Source organism: Ambystoma mexicanum, chromosome 3q, assembly GCF_040938575.1.
Source record: "Ambystoma mexicanum isolate Mex_15411 chromosome 3q, UKY_AmexF1_1, whole genome shotgun sequence".
Classification (NCBI taxonomy): domain Eukaryota; kingdom Metazoa; phylum Chordata; class Amphibia; order Caudata; family Ambystomatidae; genus Ambystoma; species Ambystoma mexicanum.
The window spans coordinates 760,406,835-760,434,827 of NC_090926.1; the positions used below are offsets into that span (position 1 = coordinate 760,406,835).

A 27,993-nucleotide genomic window follows, 5' to 3' on the forward strand; every position below is an offset into this window, starting at 1 on the left:
CACTGGGGCTGCCGGGCCCAGTCCACTCAGCTCAGCCACCCTACCACAATGCCCCACCACTGGTAGCCAAATACTTGCTCCAAATAAATCTCCCTTTTCTGGAGAAGGGAACCACCCACCAATGCACTGATGGGCCATCGCAGTGCTAGAGGAATCACTCACCATCCCGGCCTGTCGCACAACCACTCTGCTGCCACAGAGTACATGAGGCTCAATAGCCTGCAGATCCACCAGGGATCACTCCACAGCTGTCCCTAAAGGTGCATGGAGACCGCAGGCACCTTTCCATTCTCACCCAACACTCCACTGATGGTCGCGAAACCAACAGGGGGTGCAGAGTTTACCAACATTTGAGAGGGTGAATGATCTTAAATCCAGCCCCACAGTGAAAAGCTCACTGCTCAAGAGGACATTACAGCTGAACACCCTAGTGGTCTCCGGCTGTAATGTTTTGCTTCAAGTAAAAAGCATAGTCAATGGGCCACCCCGGGTGATTAGGGTCATTTGAACATAAATATTGTGAAATTGACACCATTTTCAAACAACATTTGAGCAATCTAATGCCAGATCTCTCAGATCCAACAATACGTACCAACTGAAGATACCCACATGCAACACCAGTAAAGCAATGAAAGGGGCCTTTGTGAAAGCCGCTCCAAGGGACTGGAATGCCCTTCCGCTTGACCCAAGAGATACTAAATCAACAGATGTCTTCAGGAAAAAATGTAAAGTTCCTTTTCTCTTACTTCCCCCTCCTTAATTCAGCCGATCACCCAGGCCTTTGTTGGGCCTGCCTGATGTCATTACTTTATTCTGTATGTATGTCAGATGATCACCTAGGCCTTTGTTGAGCTAGGCTGATGTCATAACTGTATGTCTGTCTCCTGATTGTGCGCCCATAAGCCTACGGGTCCATGGTTGCGTGTTATGTTATAAAGTAAAGTAAATCATTGTTCGTCTTCCATAAAGGAACACATTTGAGACAAAGTTTATGAAAATCTTTCAGATCGCTCAAAAAGGAATTGTGGATAAGCAATTTTCCTACACTTTGGAATAACAACCTTATTAAAGGGGATATTTCTTGCGTGGTGGGCTCTCTTGTAAACATGTAGTTCTCATAATTGGGATTGGGTACTGAATTACCATACCACTTGCCTAAGAATTTGAGGAATGAATGAATATTCTTGTAATTGCAAGCCAATATCAATAATTAGCTACTATCTTCCTTGAAAGATGTTTTGGTTTACTGGTGTGTCATCTTTTGACACAGTGGAGTAATAATGTTCCCACTTTTTATAAAACGGTAAATCGCTTTAATATCCTGATTTTGGAGTGGAATCCTTCAACCACAGAGTTAAAATGTCTCAAGCTACTAGGCCAGGTGTAAAATGTCTCATAGCCCGTAGTTTCTGCACACGCATGGAGCAAAGCATTCCTTTCTTTCTTACTAGCCAAGAATCCATTATCACTTGCCAATCACTAGTGGCAAATCCACATTTTGAGGCCTGATTGAACCCATAATTGATTAATTAGAAGCATTCCAATTACATGTTCTCCTCAAAGATGTACTAGAACACGTTCAGTTAATATACATTGTTTATCTGGATTTACAACATGCATTAGTACTACAGATGTGCATTTAACGATGTTGTGTAAGATATGGATGCAATTGGATTCAATTATTTGCACATCAACTTACAATTACTCAATGTGCACCATTATATGAACATATTTCATCTATAACACTATAATACTTTAGGTTTTGCATAGTAAGGGTGCTTAGACCTGCACAAGTGGACTCTTCGTTTGGGCCTTCAAATTGGTTTCCAGGCTATTACCAACCAGGAAGAGCGGCCATAGTCTTTAATTGGACAGTACTGGCCCTTCACAGAAATAGAATGATGCATTTGATGGGGCAGTGTTGGCCATTTTTAGCAGAAATTATAAACTTTCGTACAAGACTTCTTCATATAGCTACAGGCCATCACAGCTAGCAGCATCCTTTGACATTATACGGGACCAACTAAGGGAGTGTCCTTTATTTTTTCCTTGTAGCTTTCTCCAAGGCTTGATGTTAAATGAACCCCACACTGCCTATGCGCAAGGTTTTGGCCGAGTGCATTATATCGGATTTTGACGTGTTGTGCTTATGTGCGCTTGAACAGCTTAGGGATTTCAACACATGTCTTCTAAAAGGGAGCAAACGGACGAGCAAGTTACATTTTCACCTTCAATACTCTTTTTTGGTAATGGCCTGCAATTACAAATTTCGCTGAACTGAATGGGTTACAGAGAAATATGTCAGAATATTGCATATCATTAGCAATTGAAACCTTATCAGTGCAGGGGGCATGCCATTCTTTCTCTGCCATCTTTTACTCTATGGTCATGGTGGCAAGGGGGTGTGGGGCAGAAGTGACATTTCCCTACATGTTCCAGCTGTTGAGATCATGTTATGTAACAGATGGCCTTTAAAACACGGCACAATGCGTAGGTAGTTGAAGTTGGCCAATACTGGATTCCTGAGTAAGGACATTCCCTGGTTTACACTCGACCTCCCCGTGGGTTCCTTTCACCCCATCCCAGACTTCCCTACTGCCCAGATGGCTGTACGTCAGGTCTAGAGAAAGGTAACCCCTACTGTTTATTACTAATCTATTGTTCAAGTGAGGGCCTAAAGGCCAAAGCCTCCTCCACCAAACTCCAACTGGGAATTTCTAATGACAAGCTATTTAATATACTCCCCACGGTAATGATGGACAAGGTGTGCCTTTTCATTCTCTCACTACCATGCTCTCCTTAACTCTCTCCGTCGTCCTCAATTCTGATCCCACCTAACCTAAACCTCTCTTCCTCTCCCCCCTTCCTCTTGTCTCCCCTCTACCCTTATTCCATCCCCTCTATTCCTCCTCTCTGCCTCTTTCTTTCTCACCCTCTAAACTGCCCCTCCCTCTGGACTTCCTCGCCCTTCCCTCCCTCCTTCTCTGTCCCTCACCCTCTTCTTATTCCTGCCTATTCTCTAACCTTCACCCTCTAAACCAGTCTCCTCTCTTTCATCCCCCCACTCTGCCCCTTTAAATCACTCTCACTCTGAAACGAACGATCTTTCCTACTCTTCCCCTACTCTCACTCTCTCCTGCCTTGCACTCCCTCTCTCACTCAGTCGAACACTGACTCTCACAACAGTCAGTTGGCACTCATAAACTTGGTACCACTCTCTGTCTCACACACATAATACCCCACCTGCACTTTATTCCATAATCTCCAAGACTTCCTCAGCACTCCCCTCCAACTTCCGCCTGATCTCTCGGTACACCACCTTTTCTCCTGACCTCACTTAAACATCCTTCACCCCTTACTGACCATGCAAGTCTTTTATACCAGGGCCATGCTCCTAGATATCTTCCTCGCCATCTCCATTGGTCTTTGTCTTCACCTGACCTCTTGGGCCAAACTGTTACTTCCTTTTCTCCATGGATCAGGTACGAAGGTCCAATTTGTTTTTTTTAAACCTTTAGCCCTGCCCATTTTCCCCACATGGATGTTTGCAGGGTTTCTGTGGCTGTTTCCCCTTCTCTGCCAGCTGCTTCTGGTGCCCACCTGTTGTCTTGGGAAGTTGGTATTAATGTTGGCGATTTGCAGGTCATCAAGAAAGTGTTCAGCGTCTTCGCTTTGAAGACAACTTCTGCCAGACATGAGGCTGCAGGGCATGGTGCAATAGACCGCGGTACCAAGGTCACAGGTATACTTGGTGCACTAGTGGGGGTTCAGGGTCTGGGGCCATACAAACACCGTCACTCTGCCTCTGGGGTAGGACTGGCTCAGCCATACAACCTGTTAGGATGCCATCCCCGGGTTGGGAGGGGGTTCCCCCCACTGACAGCCTCAAGTCCATAATTGTTATATTAATAGACGTTTTTACTGTGCCAAATCAAATCGCCAATGCAGCTCATACAAAAACTAGTGTGTGTGGAATAAACATATGGGAAAAATAATGAAGCAAAAAACAACCAATGGATCATAAATAAAAATATGCAAACTACATGGGTCTGTCCCATCAGTATTTTGTTTTGTTTTATTTAAACATACGGACGCAACATGATATGATAGTAATCATACATAATTACATACTGTACATCAGGCCACGCAAATTCTTAACAATCCCACTGCAACTACAGGGCGAGTTCTTTTGTTTACATACTCGACCTAAGAGTAATGCACTCACCCAATGCTGAATGGAGATACACTATTTACTAGCGTTTTCTGCAACATGATGCCTGTCACAATAAGCAACCTTCATTTACTGCAAATAAAGTTTGTTTGCAGTTAATGTCACATAAAAGTTTCAAACCTCCCCATACTTGCCAGCAAGGACTAGTACCATGCAAATAGTACTCATCCTTCATAAAATCTCCTCACTTGTTCTTAAATGCATTAACTGACTCGCACCTGCTTACCTGGCCCAAAAAATGTCACATTATCAGTCCATGCATTCCACTTCGTTCAGCTGATGAGCAATGTTCGACGATTCCACCATCTCCCTGTATCCATAGAGGAGACAATGCTCCATCTATGGCCCTCAGCTATGAAACTTACTGCTTTTATCTTACAAAGTTTGAGCTCCCTTGGTACTTTTCGGGTGATGTGTGCATACTTTTTGTTAAGTCTCCATCTTCTTTAGTATTGGTCATTGGTTCATGGTGGTGAAAATATGTGCCTAGATGCAATCAGTTCTCCACAAAGCGGGATGCAAATATCAAATCAAATTTAAAAACAAAAAAATAAAGTCAACATGATAGGATTTTTTTTTTCCGACGAATAAGACTACACATCAATGACAAAATCTAACCCATTCTTCAGCACCCGAAGCTTTTAGAATTCCATCTTCCACAAAGAGCATCTGAAGAACTTGATCTATTGCGATCTTAGATCATTGAAAGAGCAAGTGGGCCAACCCAGCGGGTATCTCCACTGGTCCTGGTTATGTCGTTATAGCTCTAGAATTTGGATGCAGTTCAAATTAGTCACTAACTTGAACTGCATCCACTTTTTAGAGCTGTAGTGACATTTTCCACACACAAAGGATTAAACATATATAAGAAACTCAACTTTGCAATTTAATTGGCAGCCGAAATATTACAAGAGAACATCTGAAGCTTCCTCCCACCATTCAATAACACGTTCAGTTATAGCGATGACATACTCATATTCAACAAAACACAGAAAGAGCATGATGGTGAACTGGCATGGGTATGCTGAACTCTCCAAAGAAGCAGGCCCTGGGTTAAATAGTGACATGTTTAAGATAAACACATGCCATCTTCGTTTCTATGGGCACATCTTTTCAGATCAAGGTAGGACACCTGACTCCGACAAAGTGCTTGTGAAATACAGGTTCAAACGGTAGATTGCAGATCCTTCTTAGGAATGAGGGGATAATGTGCACAATGTATACCAAACTACTTGACAATGGCAGAGCCCTTTTGCCAAACTTCTAAAGAAGGTGTTCATCTTCCAATGGGCTCTAAATTGCCAACAATGGTTGAAAACATCAAATCATCACGATCATCAGCACGACACCTAGCCTATTTCAATCGATCATGACAAGGCTAACAGTCGACACCAGCACCGGCGGGCTCAGAGCCATGCTGGCAAAATATGAAGATGGCAAGACAACACCAAAATATATAGTTGCCAATGCTAGTAGGGCCCTCTCCATCATAGAAGCTGCATTCACACAACTAGAACAGGAAGGTTTGGCTGTGGTCTGGGCATGCAAATATTTCCACCACTTTGTCAAAGGTAAATGATTCATAGTGGTGACAGACCATCAAACAGTACTATCACTATTTTGAAACCCCCAAGACAGAAATGGCCCATCTCAAAGACAGGAAGGGTAAATGACTACAAGGCGGACTACAACATCATACAAGCCAAAGACCTCAACGCTGCTAATTACAAATCAATCCAAAATCTACATATGATGAAAAACTGCAGATTGAAGCAGTAGAATATGTACAATACTTAATAACCAAAGTCCTCTTGCCTGTAATCTCAGAAGAGAATTTGCTTTCAGCATCCAGAAAAGACCCAACAAAACAGCTTGGTATCTTTTACCAAGGACAACAAATGGAAAGGATATCAGACTATACAACTGTCACACCCTGACGTCAAGAGAGAACTAGATTGAATGACAATAAAGACACTGTTAGCCGTATCAGAATAAAGCATGCTAGTAAAAAGGACATGGATTGCTTGTTACCAAAAGTTGAAGAATAAACTTAGTTCATACTGCTCACAAAGGTTACTGTGGTATAGTGAATACAAAGAGGCTAATGAGAAATCAAGTATGGTTCCCATGTATGGATAATCTAGCACCAGTTATCAATCAGTATGACATGCCAATATATAGCCCAAAATGAACCCCCAGTGCCTCTGCCTGAAAACATCTGGCATACGGTATCTTTTATCAGATGGATCAAATCTATTGGGGGCCATCAAGGAGTAATCAAGGTTCTCAATTATAAAGGCAGTCAATTCCAGAGCATTTACTTAAATAGTGTAAGTACTAGGTGAAACAGGGGTGCCATACATCATGAATATAGATGATAGACTACCATTTAAATAAGCCATAATCACTCGTTCAATGAACGGGTGTTAACAGCTGGCACTCGAGCTAATGGGCCCGAGCGTAGCAAGGACCTTTAACGAAGGCCCTTGGCCCGGATTTACAATCTGGAATCCTGAGGTACTAAGAGAAATGTATTTACTTCCAATAAACCAGACGCTGCTAAATACTTTTTTTAGGATGGCCGGCATGGATCAGGAAGGCAGGAGCCTCTCTTCCATTTCCATCACGGCCAGCATGCCATAATCAGGAGAGTGGTGGTGGGGGAAATTGAGGAGGAAATTTAAAGGGAAGGGGGGGCCATGGGAGGGGCAGGGGAAGCCGCTGTAAGGTGCTTGGAATGTGGGATTGGATCATGGGTTTCTGCATGTGATCTAAGCAACCTGATTGGTTGCTCCCCCCGCCCTGTGTGCTAGTGGAAATAAATTCAAATGATTTTCCTTCCATACAGGTTTTTATCAGCAAAAGATCACCACTATGGTCACATAGGATAAATTCATGTCAACCATCAAGAGTACAATACAGAGAACAACCACTGAGGCAATGCCATCACAGCAAGCTGTTGGGCATGTGACACCAATATCACATGTCTCATAAGTTAACTGGTGTGACCCCAGCAGAGTTAATGATTCGATATCCCCCAAAAACCAAACTGACAAAAAGAACTGAGAAGATGAAGACATCCAAGACAAAGACACATCAAAAAAACAAGAAGATGCAAGAATACAAGCTGATCATGCTCAGGGAGCGACACGTAAAGATTTAAACCTAGGCAACGATTTTCTTGTGAGACAAAGTAGGCTGACTTACAATATGCAACCACACCGTTGAAGGTAATTGGACAAAAAGGTACTATGGTGACTGCAGCATCTGACCATAAAGAAATCACCAGAAATACTTAATATTTCAAACAACTCAAAAGGTGGGACACTGAAGCAATACCATTGATCACAGAATGAGTTGATTCCAATCAGTCCTTTAAGTGGGGTAAGAAATTGAAGGAGGTGGCCTGGCGGGGGGCGTGGCCTGCATGGTTGGCGTGGTCTGTGACTTGATGGGCGTGGCCTAAAGAACATGCACATGGTGGCCTGGCCTACATAACTAAGTGCATATCGCAAAACACAGTCTGCTTGGTACATATTATAACAAATCAAAAATATCCCATTACAAAACCAAAACAAAATATGAAAAACAAGACACAGGACCTCAGCCCTGTAGCCTTTCCTGCGCTCTTGATTTTTCTTTTGCAGTTAATGAGAAATACATGAGCAAAGTAGATTAATTAAAAAAGGCAGACGGTGGACCAATGGGGTAAAGCAACGCTTTGGTATTCAAGAGTCTGCATAAACTCGTGTAAACATAACCAAAAAATACCCATTCCCTGTCCAAAGTAGCAAAGAGACACGGGCCCTGCACCCTGTCAAGTGAAAGCAACCGAAGGAGTGTTTCTTTCTCTTCTCTACACCTCCCAACATAATACCTAGACGGTACTTCCCCACTATCCCCTTTCTCCCTGCCCCTCCTAAAATGGGGTTAACGTCTAGTGTGGTCTTGAAAGAATGGGGCTACCAGAGCAACGCAAACTGCACAGCTCCTCCAATTAGAGCACCCAGCAAAGCACCTGCCTGGAGTGGGGGTCAGCAGGAACCTCAGGGGAGCCATGGAGGAAGGGAACGGTTTTTGTGACATGACAAAGTGAGTAGGGGGATATTCCCCAACAGGCAGGCACAGACAGAGACCTCTGCAAAGCCCCATCACTGGAATGTTAGGAGCTGAAGGATCAAACACAAAGGAAAGGCACAAGAGAAATATGGAAACATGTATGGCGCAAGATACAGGGAATTCCGCCTCAATTGAAAGAATCTTATCCCTTGTAGTATAATATGTTTAAGTTGCAAGGGCAAAAGGAAGCATTCTTTCCACATTTGATTGTGCAAATCCATACTAGGCACAGTGCAAATATTTGCTGTATAGTAGTAGCACAGTTTCCTCAGCTGTATCTTGGGATTAATACCTCTCTCTGGACTAGCAGTTATTGGTGGTTAGACCACAACCTGAAACGGATTGGGGGCCAACTCCGGCATCAGTAACACTGCATGGAACTGCCTGTGTCAAGCAAAATGGGCAAGAGTGATATTCCATGAAAAGGCATGGGCCAGTGAAGTGAGAGACACACCGCACTAGATCAATCTGACCACAAAGTACTAAAAAAAAACCTCGGTGTACAGTACTGTACACCAATGTTTTGCAAGAACTGCATTTTTAGTTTTGCATAAAACAGATGCTTTTGTTAGACTGTATGCAAAGCGGGCAGTGCATATGGTTAGTGATCTAGGTTTTACTTTCAGTTGCACATTTCTGATTAAGTACGTGCGCTATGGCTTAGCGCTAGTCGAATGCTCCGCTGAAGCCAGCGCTAAGCCACACGGGATAATGTCCCACTGCAGTGTTGTAGGACCGGGGCAACCCACCAGGACCCCGGCTGAACCCCACTTTTTGGAGACAGCCAGGCGTCAGCCCGGGCCCACTTAAAGCCCCGATTCCAAAAATGACTAATGGCCACTTTTGGATGAACTGCCCATTGTGACATGAATAGTGCAGCGGAAGTCGGGACTGGTACTGGTAGAAGACATGTGAGTCTACTCAATAAGATAAGTGAGGGATAGGTGTTGTGTCTCTAAGAACGGACACTGGCCCCTGGTGTTTGTTGATGCCTGCCTAAAGACAAATCAGCCCCGTGCAACACAGCAAAAACTGCAACTGTCGGACAAAATGGGTTTATAAATGCCACCAGATAAGAGATCTGAAAGCTAAACGATCACCACTGAAGAAAATGTAACACGCAGCTATACCGTATATTTAATTTGGCAATGTTTGTCTAACTTGTCAAGCCAATAAAATACCCTGTATTAACCACACTAACACCCCCTTGAAATGTCAGTCTTATTGCATCCCTACTCCTTCCTGTATCCGAATTGAGTCCGCACTGAACTTCCCATTAAAAGCATTGGAATGCTAGAGTATTTTGGAGAATCACAGCAAGAAACGTGTCATGATTAGACTTACAAATGGGGGAGGATCGCTTGAATTATGCCACACCCACTAGCACCGTCAGGACCCTAGCACACTTGTTTCCCACAGTACTCTCAGATATCTGGCAAGCCGACGACCACCACCACAACACCCTTTACCACACTCACAACCCTCACTTTTCAGGGTGGTCACCAGCGGCTCCTTCCCTGCCATGACGCTTGGCCTGCCTCTTTAGTTTCCGGGCAGCACGAGAAGAGCATTAGCAATGCCAACTCAACTCCACCCTCTACCGGGCCCGCTCATAAGTCCCGCCCATCATGCCTTCAGCTACCTGGCAGCACCCCCCATATTCTCGCCCCGTCACTATCTTATACAGCTCCCTTGACACGCCCGATCACTCCCCATTTCCCGTTTAGCCCCTTCTTGCTCCACCCTGCTAAACGCATGGATTCGTCCGCGGTTGTGTTAAGACTTTCTCTGTTTCTATAAACTGCATTTTCGGCCGCGTCACTTTTTCTGTCAGTATTTTCTCTGCGCTTCCAAGTTAGACCGTACCATTATCCTTAAAGGGGAGGACAGGGCTGGAACTAAATGTCAACTATGAACGCACAGTATTTCTAACCGGGATCGGACTTGGGGAGGAGAGGAAGGAAAATGGAGACAAGAATCCCACAAGATAATAATTAATTAATCTTTAGTGCTCTCCCATACTTACTTTATTCTTCAGCGAGTGTGATAATACCCCGATTACTCACCGGTAATCTTAAAGGCGCCTAGTCCCCCTCTTCTTCGTCGGAGTACTTACCTTTGAGGCACCTCTCGCTTACAAGAACATTTTCTTTTATTCTCTTAAGGTATAAAAACCTCTGTTATGGCTTCATAAAACACTCCACGCGGTATTGCAGATAGCATGTTTAATACTGCAATGTAAATGAAAGAAATACAGAAGGAAGTTACTTGACTTTAACATATACAGGGTAATTCATAGAAATTCGCACAAAAATGGTGCACGCGGCTGGCGCACAGTGTCCCCGTGCGATACACTGCGCCAGCCGCGTCGAAAAAATCCTTTCCATCGCACAGTGTATTCATGGATTTCAGCCTCCGAAACCAGCCGTGGCGCAGCGACCCTGCAGCAGCGCCAGTTATGCCCCCAAGAACACCCTTGCGCAAGGAAAAGCCTTAAAAATCCCCAAATCATCGCAAAAAGGGCTGCGCTAACCCTGGACCAGTTTACAGGGCTGCCAAACAGCAAACGCCAAGCGGGGAACGTGTATTTCAGTGGTTCGCAGGAAGTTCCACACGCGATTGTCCTGGGTACGTGTACATCAGGGGTGCATGGGAAGTAACACACGCGATTCCATCAGGGCACGTGTATTCCAGGGGTGCGCGGGAAGTATCACACGCAAAAACAGCAGGGTACGTGTATTCCGGGGGTGCGCGGGAAGTATCACATGCAAAAGCAGCAGGGTACGTGTATTTCAGGGGTGCGCGGGAAGTATCACACGCAAAAGCAGCAGGGTACGTGTATTTCAGGGGTGCGCGGGAAGTATCACACGCGATTCCATCAGGGTACGTGTATTCCAGGGGTGCGCGGGAAGTATCACACGCAAAAGCAGCAGGGTACGTGTATTCCAGGGGTGCGCGGGAAGTATCACACGCAAACGCAGCAGGGTACGTGTATTTCAGGGGTGCGCAGGAAGTATCACACGCGATTCCATCAGGGTACGTATTCCAGGGGTGCGCGGGGAGCACCACACGTGAATTGCACGTGTGGGTCCTCCCAGGTGTTCCCTCTACACCCTCCACGGCCCCTGCAGGTGGCCCACACCACAGGGGCCTACCCTGCACATGTCCCGCAGGCACCCCATCCACCATGGCCATGCCCCCAGCCAACCCACATGTCACCTTGCACTACTGCCCACCAACGCATGTTCCCCTGCACCCCCAGCCACCAGGGGCACCCTCCACCAGGCCCCCACTCATGTCTCCCACCACCCCCACACCCCAGCATCCAGGGACACCCTCCACCAGGCCCCCACTCATGTCCCCTATCACTCCCACCCCCCAGCAGTGCAGGGGCAGCCTCCACCAGGCCCCCACTCATGTCTCCCACCACCCCCACCCCCCAGCAGTGCAGGGGAGCCTCCACCAGGCCCCCACTTATGTCTCCCACCCCCCAGCAGTGCAAGAGCAGCCTCCACCAGGCCCCCACTCATGTCCCCTATCACCCCCAGCAGTGCAGGGGCAGCGTCCACCAGGCCCCCACTCATGTCTACCATCACCCCCACCCCCCAGCAGTGCAGGGGCACCCTCCACCAGGCCCCCACTCATGTCTACCCCACCCCCAGCATTGCCGGGGGCACCCCCACCCCCAGCAGTGCAGGGGCAGCCTCCACCAGGCCCCCACTCATGTCTACCACTACCCCCAGCCACCAGGGGCACCCTCCACCAAGCCCCCACTCATGTCTACCACCACCCCCACACCCCAGCCACCAGGGGCACCCTCCACCAGGCCCCCACTCATGTCTCCCACCACCCCCACCCCCCAGCAGTGCAGGGTCAGCCTCCACCAGGCCCCCACTCATGTCCCCTATCACCCCCACCCCCCAGCATCCAGGGGCACCCTCCACCAGGACCCCACTCATGTCTACCACCACCCCCCAGCAGGGCAGGGGCACCCTCCACCAGGCCCCCACTCATGTCTACCATCACCCCCACCCCCCAGCAGTGCAGGGGCACCCTCCACCAGGCCCCCACTCATGTCTCCCACCACCCCCACCCCCCAGCAGTGCAGGAGCAGCCTCCACCAGGCCCCCACTCATGTTCCCTATCACCCCACCCCCCAGCAGTGCAGGGGCACCCTCCACCAGGCCCCCACTCATGTCTACCATCACCCCACCCCCAGCAGTGCAGGGGCAGCCTCCACCAGGCCCCCACTCATGTCTACCACCACCCCCACACCCCAGCCACCAGGGGCACCCTCCACCAGGCCCCCACTCATGTCTACCACCACCCCCACACCCCAGCCACCAGGGGCACCCTCCACCAGGCCCCCACTCATGTCTCCCACCACCCCCATCCCCAAGCAGTGCAGGAGCAGCCTCCACCAGGCCCCCACTCATGTCCCCTATCACCCCCACCCACCGGCAGTGCAGGGGCACCCTCCACCAGGCCCCCACTCATGTCTACCATCACCCCAACCCCCCAGCAGTGCAGCGGCAGCCTCCACCAGGCCCCCACTCATGTCTCCCACCACCCCCACACCCCAGCAGTGCAGGGGCATTCTCCACCAGGCCCCCACTCATGTCTACCATCACCCCCACCCCCCAGCAGTGCAGGGGCAGCCTCCACCAGGCCCCCACTCATGTCTCCTATCACCCCCACCCCCCAGCAGTGCAGGGGCAGCCTCCACCAGGCCCCCACTCATGTCTACCACCACCCCCACCCCCAGGCACCAGGGGCAGCCTCCACCAGGCCCCCACTCATGTCTACCACCACCCTCACCCCCCAGCAGTGCAGGGGCAGCCTCCACCAGGCCCCCACTCATGTCGACCACCACCCCCAGCCACCAGGGGCAGCCTCCACCAGGCCCCACTCATGTCTACCACCCTCCACCAGGCCCCCACTCATGTCTACCATCACCCCCACCCCCCAGCCACCAGGGGCACCCTCCACCCTCCATGTCTACCACCACCCCCACCCCCCAGCAGTACAGGGGCAGCCTCCACCAGGCCCCCACTCATGTCTCCCATCACCCCCACCCCCCAGCAGTGCAGGGGCAGCCTCCACCAGGCCCCCACTCATGTCGACCACCACCCCCAGCCACCAGGGGCAGCCTCCACCAGGCCCCACTCATGTCTACCACCCTCCACCAGGCCCCCACTCATGTCTACCATCACCCCCACCCCCCAGCCACCAGGGGCACCCTCCACCAGGCCCCCACTCATGTCTCCCACCACCCCCACCCCCCAGCATCCAGGGGCACCCTCCACCAGGCCCCCACTCATGTCCCCTATCACCCCCACCCCCCAGCAGTACAGGGGCAGCCTCCGCCAGGCCCCCACTCATGTCTACCATCACCCCCACCCCCCAGCAGTGCAGGGGCACCCTCCACCAGGCCCCCACTCATGTCTACCCCACCCCCAGCATTGCCGGGGGCACCCCCACCCCCAGCAGTGCAGGGGCAGCCTCCACCAGGCCCCCACTCATGTCTACCACTACCCCCACCCCCAGCCACCAGGGGCACCCTCCACCAGGCCCCCACTCATGTCTACCACCACCCCCACACCCCAGCCACCAGGGGCACCCTCCACCAGGCCCCCACTCATGTCTCCCACCACCCCCACCCCCCAGCAGTGCAGGGTCAGCCTCCACCAGGCCCCCACTCATGTCCCCTATCACCCCCACCCCCCAGCATCCAGGGGCACCCTCCACCAGGCCCCCACTCATGTCTACCACCACCCCCCAGCAGTGCAGGGGCACCCTCCACCAGGCCCCCACTCATGTCTACCATCACCTCCACCCCCCAGCAGTGCAGGGGCACCCTCCACCAGGCCCCCACTCTTGTCTCCCACCACCCCCACCCCCCAGCAGTGCAGGAGCAGCCTCCACCAGGCCCCCACTCATGTTCCCTATCACCCCACCCCCCAGCAGTGCAGGGGCACCCTCCACCAGGCCCCCACTCATGTCTACCATCACCCCACCCCCAGCAGTGCAGGGGCAGCCTCCACCAGGCCCCCACTCATGTCTACCACCACCAGGCCCCCACTCATGTCTACCACCACCCCCACACCCCAGCCACCAGGGGCACCCTCCACCAGGCCCCCACTCATGTCTACCACCACCCCCACACCCCAGCCACCAGGGGCACCCTCCACCAGGCCCCCACTCATGTCTCCCACCACCCCCATCCCCCAGCAGTGCAGGAGCAGCCTCCACCAGGCCCCCACTCATGTCCCCTATCACCCCCACCCACCGGCAGTGCAGGGGCACCCTCCACCAGGCCCCCACTCATGTCTACCATCACCCCCACCCCCCAGCAGTGCAGCGGCAGCCTCCACCAGGCCCCCACTCATGTCTCCCACCACCCCCACACCTCAGCAGTGCAGGGGCATTCTCCACCAGGCCCCCACTCATGTCTACCATCACCCCCACCCCCCAGCAGTGCAGGGGCAGCCTCCACCAGGCCCCCACTCATGTCTCCTATCACCCCCACCCCCCAGCAGTGCAGGGGCAGCCTCCACCAGGCCCCCACTCATGTCTACCACCACCCCCACCCCCCAGCCACCAGGGGCAGCCTCCACCAGGCCCCCACTCATGTCTACCACCACCCTCACCCCCCAGCCACCAGGGGCACCCTCCACCAGGCCCCCACTCATGTCTACCATCAGCCCCACCCCCCATCCACCAGGGGCACCCTCCACCAGGCCCCCACTCATGTCTCCCACCACCCCCACCCCCCAGCAGTGCAGGAGCAGCCTCCACCAGGCCCCCACTCATGTCCCCTATCACCCCCACCCCCCAGCAGTGCAGGGGCACCCTCCACCAGGCCCCCACTCATGTCTACCATCACCCCCACCCCCCCAGCAGTGCAGGGGCAGCCTCCACCAGGCCCCCACTCATGTCTACCATCACCCCCACCCCCCAGCAGTACAGGGGCAGCCTCCACCAGGCCCCCACTCATGTCTCCCATCACCCCCACCCCCCAGCAGTGCAGGGGCAGCCTCCACCAGGCCCCCACTCATGTCGACCACCACCCCCACCCCCCAGCCACCAGGGGCAGCCTCCACCAGGCCCCACTCATGTCTACCACCACCCCCAGACCCCAGCCACCAGGGGCACCCTCCACCAGGCCCCCACTCATGTCTACCATCACCCCCACCCCCCAGCCACCAGGGCCACCCTCCACCAGGCCCCCACTCATGTCTCCCACCACCCCCACCCCCCAGCATCCAGGGGCACCCTCCACCAGGCCCCCACTCATGTCCCCTATCACCCCCACCCCCCAGCAGTACAGGGGCAGCCTCCGCCAGGCCCCCACTCATGTCTACCATCACCCCCACCCCCCAGCAGTGCAGGGGCACCCTCCACCAGGCCCCCACTCATGTCTACCATCACCCCCACCCCCCAGCAGTGCAGGGGCAGCCTCCACCAGGCCCCCACTCATGTCTCCCACCACCCCCACCCCCCAGCATCCAGGGGCACCCTCCACCAGGCCCCCACTCATGTCTCCCACCACCCCCACCCCCCAGCATCCAGGGGCACCCTCCACCAGGCCCCCACTCATGTCTCCCACCACCCCCACCCCCCAGCAGTGCAGAGGAAGCCTCCACCAGGCCCCCACTCATGTCTCCCACCACCCCCACCCCCCAGCCACCAGGGGCACCCTCCACCAGGCCACCACTCATGTCTACCATCACCCCCACCCCCCAGCAGTGCAGGGGCAGCCTCCACCAGGCCCCCACTCATGTCTCCCATCACCCCCACCCCCCAGAAGTGCAGGGGCAGCCTCCACCAGGCCCCCACTCATGTCTACCACCACCCACCAGCCACCAGGGGCAGCCTCAACCAGGCCCTCACTCATGTCTACCACCCCCCCGCCACCAGGGGCACCCTCCACCAGGCCCCCACTCATGTCTACCATCACCCCCACCCCCAGCCACCAGGGGCACGCTCCACCAGGCCCCCACTCATGTCTGCCACCACCCCCAACCCCCAGCATCCAGGGGCACCCTCCACCAGGCCCCCACTCATGTCCCCTATCACCCCCACCCCCCAGCTGTGCAGGGGCAGCCTCCACCAGGCCCCCACTCATGTCTACCATCACCCCCACCCCCCAGCAGTGCAGGGGCAGCCTCCACCAGGCCCCCACTCATGTCTACCATCACCCCCACCCCCCAGCAGTGCAGGGGCACCCTCCACCAGGCCCCCACTCATGTCTACCACCACCCCCACCCCCCAGCCACCAGGGGCAGCCTCCACCAGGCCCCCACTCATGTCTACCACCACCCCCACCCCCCAGCCACCAGGGGCACCCTCCACCAGGCCCCCACTCATGTCTACCATCACCCCCAGCCACCAGGGGCACCCTCCACCAGGCCCCCACTCATGTCTCCCACCACCCCCACCCCCCAGAATCCAGGGGCACCCTCCACCAGGCCCCCATTCATGCCCCCTATAACCCCACCCCCCAGCAGTGCAGGGGCAACCTCCACCAGGCCCCCACTCATGTCTACAACCACCCCCACCCCCCAGCAGTGCAGGGGCACCCTCCACCAGGCCCCCACTCATGTCTACCATCACCCCCACCCCCCAGCAGTGCAGGGGCAGCCTCCACCAGGCCCCCACTCATGTCTCCCACCACCCCCTCCCCCCAGCATCCAGGGTGACCCTCCACCAGGCCCTCACTCATGTCTCCCACCACCCCCACCCCCCAGCATCCAGGGGCACCCTCCACCAGGCCCCCACTCATGTCTCCCACCACCCCCCAGCAGTGCAGGGGCAGCCTCCACCAGGCACTCACTCATGTCTCCCACCACACCCACCCCCCAGCAGTGCAGGGGCAGCCTCCACCAGGCCCCCACTCATGTCTACCACCACCCCCACCCCCAGGCACCAGGGGCAGCCTCCACCAGGCCCCCACTCATGTCTACCACCACCCTCACCCCCCAGCAGTGCAGGGGCAGCCTCCACCAGGCCCCCACTCATGTCGACCACCACCCCCAGCCACCAGGGGCAGCCTCCACCAGGCCCCACTCATGTCTACCACCCTCCACCAGGCCCCCACTCATGTCTACCATCACCCCCACCCCCCAGCCACCAGGGGCACCCTCCACCCTCCATGTCTACCACCACCCCCACCCCCCAGCAGTACAGGGGCAGCCTCCACCAGGCCCCCACTCATGTCTCCCATCACCCCCACCCCCCAGCAGTGCAGGGGCAGCCTCCACCAGGCCCCCACTCATGTCGACCACCACCCCCAGCCACCAGGGGCAGCCTCCACCAGGCCCCACTCATGTCTACCACCCTCCACCAGGCCCCCACTCATGTCTACCATCACCCCCACCCCCCAGCCACCAGGGGCACCCTCCACCAGGCCCCCACTCATGTCTCCCACCACCCCCACCCCCCAGCATCCAGGGGCACCCTCCACCAGGCCCCCACTCATGTCCCCTATCACCCCCACCCCCCAGCAGTACAGGGGCAGCCTCCGCCAGGCCCCCACTCATGTCTACCATCACCCCCACCCCCCAGCAGTGCAGGGGCACCCTCCACCAGGCCCCCACTCATGTCTACCCCACCCCCAGCATTGCCGGGGGCACCCCCACCCCCAGCAGTGCAGGGGCAGCCTCCACCAGGCCCCCACTCATGTCTACCACTACCCCCACCCCCAGCCACCAGGGGCACCCTCCACCAGGCCCCCACTCATGTCTACCACCACCCCCACACCCCAGCCACCAGGGGCACCCTCCACCAGGCCCCCACTCATGTCTCCCACCACCCCCACCCCCCAGCAGTGCAGGGTCAGCCTCCACCAGGCCCCCACTCATGTCCCCTATCACCCCCACCCCCCAGCATCCAGGGGCACCCTCCACCAGGCCCCCACTCATGTCTACCACCACCCCCCAGCAGTGCAGGGGCACCCTCCACCAGGCCCCCACTCATGTCTACCATCACCTCCACCCCCCAGCAGTGCAGGGGCACCCTCCACCAGGCCCCCACTCTTGTCTCCCACCACCCCCACCCCCCAGCAGTGCAGGAGCAGCCTCCACCAGGCCCCCACTCATGTTCCCTATCACCCCACCCCCCAGCAGTGCAGGGGCACCCTCCACCAGGCCCCCACTCATGTCTACCATCACCCCACCCCCAGCAGTGCAGGGCAGCCTCCACCAGGCCCCCACTCATGTCTACCACCACCAGGCCCCCACTCATGTCTACCACCACCCCCACACCCCAGCCACCAGGGGCACCCTCCACCAGGCCCCCACTCATGTCTACCACCACCCCCACACCCCAGCCACCAGGGGCACCCTCCACCAGGCCCCCACTCATGTCTCCCACCACCCCCATCCCCCAGCAGTGCAGGAGCAGCCTCCACCAGGCCCCCACTCATGTCCCCTATCACCCCCACCCACCGGCAGTGCAGGGGCACCCTCCACCAGGCCCCCACTCATGTCTACCATCACCCCCACCCCCCAGCAGTGCAGCGGCAGCCTCCACCAGGCCCCCACTCATGTCTCCCACCACCCCCACACCTCAGCAGTGCAGGGGCATTCTCCACCAGGCCCCCACTCATGTCTACCATCACCCCCACCCCCCAGCAGTGCAGGGGCAGCCTCCACCAGGCCCCCACTCATGTCTCCTATCACCCCCACCCCCCAGCAGTGCAGGGGCAGCCTCCACCAGGCCCCCACTCATGTCTACCACCACCCCCACCCCCCAGCCACCAGGGGCAGCCTCCACCAGGCCCCCACTCATGTCTACCACCACCCTCACCCCCCAGCCACCAGGGGCACCCTCCACCAGGCCCCCACTCATGTCTACCATCAGCCCCACCCCCCATCCACCAGGGGCACCCTCCACCAGGCCCCCACTCATGTCTCCCACCACCCCCACCCCCCAGCAGTGCAGGAGCAGCCTCCACCAGGCCCCCACTCATGTCCCCTATCACCCCCACCCCCCAGCAGTGCAGGGGCACCCTCCACCAGGCCCCCACTCATGTCTACCATCACCCCCCACCCCCCCAGCAGTGCAGGGGCAGCCTCCACCAGGCCCCCACTCATGTCTACCATCACCCCCACCCCCCAGCAGTACAGGGGCAGCCTCCACCAGGCCCCCACTCATGTCTCCCATCACCCCCACCCCCCAGCAGTGCAGGGGCAGCCTCCACCAGGCCCCCACTCATGTCGACCATCACCCCCACCCCCCAGCAGTGCAGGGGCACCTCCACCAGGCCCCCACTCATGTCTACCACCACCCCCACCCCCCAGCCACCAGGGGCAGCCTCCACCAGGCCCCCACTCATGTCTACCACCACCCCCACCCCCCAGCCACCAGGGGCACCCTCCACCAGGCCCCCACTCATGTCTACCATCACCCCCAGCCACCAGGGGCACCCTCCACCAGGCCCCCACTCATGTCTTCCCACCACCCCCACCCCCCAGAATCCAGGGGCACCCTCCACCAGGCCCCATTCATGCCCCCTATAACCCCACCCCCAGCAGTGCAGGGGCAACCTCCACCAGGCCCCCACTCATGTCTACAACCACCCCCACCCCCCAGCAGTGCAGGGGCACCCTCCACCAGGCCCCCACTCATGTCTAGCATCACCCCCACCCCCCAGCAGTGCAGGGGCAGCCTCCACCAGGCCCCCACTCATGTCTCCCACCACCCCCTCCCCCAGCATCCAGGGTGACCCTCCACCAGGCCCTCACTCATGTCTCCCACCACCCCCACCCCCCAGCATCCAGGGGCACCCTCCACCAGGCCCCCACTCATGTCTCCCATCACCCCCAACCCCCAGCATCCAGGGGCACCCTCCACCAGGCCCCCACTCATGTCCCCTATCACCCCCACCCCCCAGCTGTGCAGGGGCAGCCTCCACCAGGCCCCCACTCATGTCTACCATCACCCCCACCCCCCAGCAGTGCAGGGGCAGCCTCCACCAGGCCCCCACTCATGTCTACCATCACCCCCACCCCCCAGCAGTGCAGGGGCACCCTCCACCAGGCCCCCACTCATGTCTACCACCACCCCCACCCCCCAGCCACCAGGGGCAGCCTCCACCAGGCCCCCACTCATGTCTACCACCACCCCCACCCCCCAGCCACCAGGGCACCCTCCACCAGGCCCCCACTCATGTCTACCATCACCCCCAGCCACCAGGGGCACCCTCCACCAGGCCCCCACTCATGTCTCCCACCACCCCCACCCCCCAGAATCCAGGGGCACCCTCCACCAGGCCCCCATTCATGCCCCCTATAACCCCACCCCCCAGCAGTGCAGGGGCAACCTCCACCAGGCCCCCACTCATGTCTACAACCACCCCCACCCCCCAGCAGTGCAGGGGCACCCTCCACCAGGCCCCCACTCATGTCTACCATCACCCCCACCCCCCAGCAGTGCAGGGGCAGCCTCCACCAGGCCCCCACTCATGTCTCCCACCACCCCCTCCCCCCAGCATCCAGGGTGACCCTCCACCAGGCCCTCACTCATGTCTCCCACCACCCCCACCCCCCAGCATCCAGGGGCACCCTCCACCAGGCCCCCACTCATGTCTCCCCACCACCCCCCAGCAGTGCAGGGGCAGCCTCCACCAGGCACTCACTCATGTCTCCCACCACACCCACCCCCCAGCAGTGCAGGGGCAGCCTCCACCAGGCCCCCACTCATGTCTACCACCACCCCCACCCCCAGGCACCAGGGGCAGCCTCCACCAGGCCCCCACTCATGTCTACCACCACCCTCACCCCCCAGCAGTGCAGGGGCAGCCTCCACCAGGCCCCCACTCATGTCGACAACCACCCCCAGCCACCAGGGGCAGCCTCCACCAGGCCCCACTCATGTCTACCACCCTCCACCAGGCCCCCACTCATGTCTACCATCACCCCCACCCCCAGCCACCAGGGGCACCCTCCACCCTCCATGTCTACCACCACCCCCACCCCCCAGCAGTACAGGGGCAGCCTCCACCAGGCCCCCACTCATGTCTCCCATCACCCCCACCCCCCAGCAGTGCAGGGGCAGCCTCCACCAGGCCCCCACTCATGTCGACCACCACCCCCAGCCACCAGGGGCAGCCTCCACCAGGCCCCCACTCATGTCTACCACCCTCCACCAGGCCCCCACTCATGTCTACCATCACCCCCACCCCCCAGCCACCAGGGGCACCCTCCACCAGGCCCCCACTCATGTCTCCCACCACCCCCACCCCCCAGCATCCAGGGGCACCCTCCACCAGGCCCCCCACTCATGTCCCCTATCACCCCCACCCCCCAGCAGTACAGGGGCAGCCTCCGCCAGGCCCCCATCATGTCTACCATCACCCCCACCCCCCAGCAGTGCAGGGGCACCCTCCACCAGGCCCCCACTCATGTCTACCCCACCCCCAGCATTGCCGGGGGCACCCCCACCCCAGCAGTGCAGGGGCAGCCTCCACCAGGCCCCCACTCATGTCTACCACTACCCCACCCCCAGCCACCAGGGGCACCCTCCACCAGGCCCCCACTCATGTCTACCACCACCCCCACACCCCAGCCACCAGGGGCACCCTCCACCAGGCCCCCACTCATGTCTCCCACCACCCCCACCCCCCAGCAGTGCAGGGTCAGCCTCCACCAGGCCCCCACTCATGTCCCCTATCACCCCCACCCCCCAGCATCCAGGGGCACCCTCCACCAGGCCCCCACTCATGTCTACCACCACCCCCCAGCAGTGCAGGGGCACCCTCCACCAGGCCCCCACTCATGTCTACCATCACCTCCACCCCCCAGCAGTGCAGGGGCACCCTCCACCAGGCCCCCACTCTTGTCTCCCACCACCCCCACCCCCAGCAGTGCAGGAGCAGCCTCCACCAGGCCCCCACTCATGTTCCCTATCACCCCACCCCCCAGCAGTGCAGGGGCACCCTCCACCAGGCCCCCACTCATGTCTACCAATCACCCCACCCCCAGCAGTGCAGGGGCAGCCTCCACCAGGCCCCCACTCATGTCTACCACCACCAGGCCCCCCACTCATGTCTACCACCACCCCCACACCCCAGCCACCAGGGGCACCCTCCACCAGGCCCCCACTCATGTCTACCACCACCCCCACACCCCAGCCACCAGGGGCACCCTCCACCAGGCCCCCACTCATGTCTCCCACCACCCCCATCCCCCAGCAGTGCAGGAGCAGCCTCACCAGGCCCCCACTCATGTCCCCTATCACCCCCACCCACCGGCAGTGCAGGGGCACCCTCCACCAGGCCCCCACTCATGTCTACCATCACCCCCACCCCCCAGCAGTGCAGCGGCAGCCTCCACCAGGCCCCCACTCATGTCTCCCACCACCCCCACACCTCAGCAGTGCAGGGGCATTCTCCACCAGGCCCCCACTCATGTCTACCATCACCCCCACCCCCCAGCAGTGCAGGGGCAGCCTCCACCAGGCCCCCACTCATGTCTCCTATCACCCCCACCCCCCAGCAGTGCAGGGGCAGCCTCCACCAGGCCCCCACTCATGTCTACCACCACCCCCACCCCCCAGCCACCAGGGGCAGCCTCCACCAGGCCCCCACTCATGTCTACCACCACCCTCACCCCCCAGCCACCAGGGCACCCTCCACCAGGCCCCCACTCATGTCTACCATCAGCCCCACCCCCCATCCACCAGGGGCACCCTCCACCAGGCCCCACTCATGTCTCCCACCACCCCCACCCCCCAGCAGTGCAGGAGCAGCCTCCACCAGGCCCCCACTCATGTCCCCTATCACCCCCACCCCCCAGCAGTGCAGGGGCACCCTCCACAGGCCCCCACTCATGTCTACCATCACCCCCACCCCCCCAGCAGTGCAGGGGCAGCCTCCACCAGGCCCCCACTCATGTCTACCATCACCCCCACCCCCCAGCAGTACAGGGGCAGCCTCCACCAGGCCCCCACTCATGTCTCCCATCACCCCCACCCCCCAGCAGTGCAGGGGCAGCCTCCACCAGGCCCCCACTCATGTCGACCACCACCCCCACCCCCCAGCCACCAGGGGCAGCCTCCACCAGGCCCCACTCATGTCTACCACCACCCCCAGACCCCAGCCACCAGGGGCACCCTCCACCAGGCCCCCACTCATGTCTACCATCACCCCCACCCCCCAGCCACCAGGGCCACCCTCCACCAGGCCCCCACTCATGTCTCCCACCACCCCCCACCCCCCAGCATCCAGGGGCACCCTCCACCAGGCCCCCACTCATGTCCCCTATCACCCCCACCCCCCAGCAGTACAGGGGCAGCCTCCGCCAGGCCCCCACTCATGTCTACCATCACCCCCACCCCCAGCAGTGCAGGGGCACCCTCCACCAGGCCCCCACTCATGTCTACCATCACCCCCACCCCCCAGCAGTGCAGGGGCAGCCTCCACCAGGCCCCCACTCATGTCTCCCACCACCCCCACCCCCCAGCATCCAGGGGCACCCTCCACCAGGCCCCCACTCATGTCTCCCACCACCCCCACCCCCCAGCATCCAGGGGCACCCTCCACCAGGCCCCCACTCATGTCTCCCACCACCCCCACCCCCCAGCAGTGCAGAGGAAGCCTCCACCAGGCCCCCACTCATGTCTCCCACCACCCCCACCCCCCAGCCACCAGGGGCACCCTCCACCAGGCCACCACTCATGTCTACCATCACCCCCACCCCCCAGCAGTGCAGGGGCAGCCTCCACCAGGCCCCCACTCATGTCTCCCATCACCCCCACCCCCCAGAAGTGCAGGGGCAGCCTCCACCAGGCCCCCACTCATGTCTACCACCACCCACCAGCCACCAGGGGCAGCCTCAACCAGGCCCTCACTCATGTCTACCACCCCCCCGCCACCAGGGGCACCCCTCCACCAGGCCCCCACTCATGTCTACCATCACCCCCACCCCCAGCCACCAGGGGCAGCTCCACCAGGCCCCCACTCATGTCTGCCACCACCCCCAACCCCCAGCATCCAGGGGCACCCTCCACCAGGCCCCCACTCATGTCCCCTATCACCCCCACCCCCCAGCTGTGCAGGGGCAGCCTCCACCAGGCCCCCACTCATGTCTACCATCACCCCCACCCCCCAGCAGTGCAGGGGCAGCCTCCACCAGGCCCCCACTCATGTCTACCATCACCCCCACCCCCCAGCAGTGCAGGGGCACCCTCCACCAGGCCCCCACTCATGTCTACCACCACCCCCCACCCCCAGCCACCAGGGGCAGCCTCCACCAGGCCCCCACTCATGTCTACCACCACCCCCACCCCCCAGCCACCAGGGGCACCCTCCACCAGGCCCCCACTCATGTCTACCATCACCCCCAGCCACCAGGGGCACCCTCCACCAGGCCCCCACTCATGTCTCCCACCACCCCCACCCCCCAGAATCCAGGGGCACCCTCCACCAGGCCCCCACTCATGCCCCCTATAACCCCACCCCCCAGCAGTGCAGGGGCAACCTCCACCAGGCCCCACTCATGTCTACAACCACCCCCACCCCCCAGCAGTGCAGGGGCACCCTCCACCAGGCCCCCACTCATGTCTACCATCACCCCCACCCCCCAGCAGTGCAGGGGCAGCCTCCACCAGGCCCCCACTCATGTCTCCCACCACCCCCTCCCCCAGCATCCAGGGTGACCCTCCACCAGGCCCTCACTCATGTCTCCCACCACCCCACCCCCCAGCATCCAGGGCACCCTCCACCAGGCCCCCACTCATGTCTCCCACCACCCCCCAGCAGTGCAGGGGCAGCCTCCACCAGGCACTCACTCATGTCTCCCACCACACCCACCCCCCAGCCACCAGGGGCACCCTCCACCAGGCCCCCACTCATGTCCCCCACCACCCCCACCCCCCAGCAGTGCAGGGGCACCCTCCAGCAGGCCCCACTCATGTCTACCATCACCCCCACCCCCAGCAGTGCAGGGGCAGCCTCCACCAGGCCCCCACTCATGTCTACCACCACCCCCACCCCCCAGCAGTGCAGGGGCAGCCTCCACCAGGCCCCCACTCATGTCTACCATCACCCCACCCCCCAGCAGTGCAGGGGCAGCCTCCACCAGGCCCCCACTCATGTCTACCACCACCCCCACCCCCCAGCCACCAGGGGCACCCTCCACCAGGCCCCCACTCATGTCTACCACCACCTCCACCCCCCAGCAGTGCAGGGGCAGCCTCCACCAGGCCCCCACTCATGTCTACCATCACCCCCACCCCCCAGCAGTGCAGGGGCAGCCTCCACCAGGCCCCCACTCATGTCTACCACCACCCCCACACCCCCAGCCACCAGGGGCATCCTCCACCAGGCCCCCACAGTGCAGGGGCACCCTCCACCAGGCCCCTACTCATGTCTCCCACCACCCCCACCCCCCGGCAGTGCAGGGGCAGCCTCCACCAGGCCCCCACTCATGTCTCCCACCACACCCACCCCCCAGCCACCAGGGGCACCCTCCACCAGGCCCCCACTAATTTCTCCCACCACCCCCACCCCCCAGCAGTGCAGGGGCACCCTCCACCAGCCCCCCACTCATGTCTACCATCACCCCCACCCCCCAGCAGGGCAGGGGCAGCCTCCACCAGGCCCCCACTCATGTCTACCACCACCCCCACCCCCCAGCCACCAGGGGAAGCCTCCACCAGGCCCCCACTCATGTCTACCACCCCCCCCACCACCAGGGGCACCCTCCACCAGGCCCCCACTCATGTCTACCATCACCCCCACCCCCCAGCCACCAGGGGCACCCTCCACCAGGTCCCCACTCATGTCTCCCACCACCCCCAACCCCCAGTATCCAGGGGCACACTCCACCAGGCCCCCACTCATGTCCTCTATCACCCCCACCCCCAGCAGTGCAGGGGCAGCCTCCACCAGGCCCCCACTCATGTCTACCATCACCCCCACCCCCCAGCAGTGCAGGGGAACCCTCCACCAGGCCCCCACTCATGTCCACCATCACCCCCACCCCCCAGCAGTGCAGGGGCAGCCTCCACCAGGCCCCCACTCATGTCTCCCACCACCCCCACCCCCCAGCATCCAGGGGCACCCTCCACCAGGCCCCCACACATGTCTCCCACCACCCCCAGCATCCAGGGGCACCCTCCACCAGGCCCCACTCATGTCTCCCACCACCCCCCAGCAGTGCAGGGGCATCCTCCACCAGGCCCCCACTCATGTCTCCCACCACCCCCACCCCCCAGCCACCAGGTGCACCCTCCACCAGGCCCCCACTCATGTCCCCCACCACCCCACCCCCCAGCAGTGCAGGGGCACCCTCCACCAGGCCCCCACTCATGTCTCCCATCACCCCCACCCCCCAGCAGTGCAGGGGCAGCCTCCACCAGGCCCCCACTCATGTCTACCATCACCCCCACCCCCCAGCAGTGCAGGGGCAGCCTCCACCAGGCCCCCACTCATGTCTACCACCACCCCACCCCCCAGCAGTGCAGGGGCAGCCTCCACCAGGCCCCCACTCATGTCTACCATCACCCCCACCCCCCAGCAGTGCAGGGGCAGCCTCCACCAGGCCCCCACTCATGTCTACCACCACCCCCACCCCCCAGCCACCAGGGGCTCCCTCCACAAGGCCCCCACTCATGTCTACCACCACCTCCACCCCCCAGCCACCAGGGGCACCCTCCACCAGGCCCCCACTCACGTCTACCATCACCCCCACCCCCCAGCAGTGCAGGGGCAGCCTCCACCAGGCCCCCACTCATGTCCCCTATCACCCCCAATCCTCAGCAGTGCAGGGGCAGCCTCCACCAGGCCCCCACTCATGTCCCCTATCACCCCCACCCCCCAGCAGTGCAGGGGCAGCCTCCACCAGGCCCCCACTCATGTCTACCATCACCCCCACCCCCAGCAGTGCAGGGGCACCCTCCACCAGGCCCCCACTCATGTCTACCATCACCCCCACCCCCCAGCAGTGCAGGGGCAGCCTCCACCAGCCCCCCACTCATGTCTCCCACCACCCCCACCCCCCAGCATCCAGGGGCACCCTCCACCAGGCCCCCACTCATGTCTCCCACCACCCCCACCCCCCAGCATCCAGGGGCACCCTCGACCAGGCCCCCACTCATGTCTCCCACCACCCCCCAGCATTGCAGGGGCAGCCTCCACCAGGCCCCCACTCATGTCTCCCACCACCCCCACCCCCCAGCCACCAGGGGCACCCTCCACCAGGCCCCCACTCATGTCCCCCACCCCCCAGCAGTGCAGGGGCACCCTCCAGCAGGCCCCCACTCATGTCTACCATCACCCCCACCCCCCAGCAGTGCAGGGGCAGCCTCCACCAGGCCCCCACTCATGTCTACTACCACCCCCACCCCCCAGCAGTGCAGGGGCAGCCTCCGCCAGGCCCCCACTCATATCTACCATCACCCCCACCCCCCAGCAGTGCAGGGGCACCCTCCACCATGCCCCCACTCATGTCTACCATCACCCCCACCCCCAGCAGGGCAGGGGCAGCCTCCACCAGGCCCCCACTCATGTCTACCACCACCCCCACCCCCCAGCCACCAGGGGCAGCCTCCACCAGGCCCCCACTCATGTCTACCACCACCCCCACCCCCCAGCCACCAGGGGCACCCTCCACCAGGCCCCCACTCATGTCTACCATCAC

At 59.3% G+C, this 27,993-nt stretch overlaps 1 protein-coding gene across 2 annotated transcripts in view; it reads right to left on the reverse strand.

Annotated features, from left to right (window-relative positions):
- Positions 1 to 10,038, reverse strand: part of LOC138582953 (uncharacterized) — a 1,114,886-nt gene extending 1,104,848 nt beyond the window's left edge. Inside the window, exon 1 of one of the 2 annotated variants that reach the window (XM_069654750.1) lies at positions 9,838 to 10,038. In XM_069654750.1, coding sequence (XP_069510851.1) covers positions 9,838 to 9,874 — 37 coding nt within the window. In that variant the 5' untranslated portion in view covers positions 9,875 to 10,038. The remainder of the gene's footprint in view (positions 1 to 9,837) is intronic. The other variant, XM_069654749.1, reaches the window with a different exon arrangement.
- Positions 10,039 to 27,993: the final 17,955 nt, after the last annotated feature.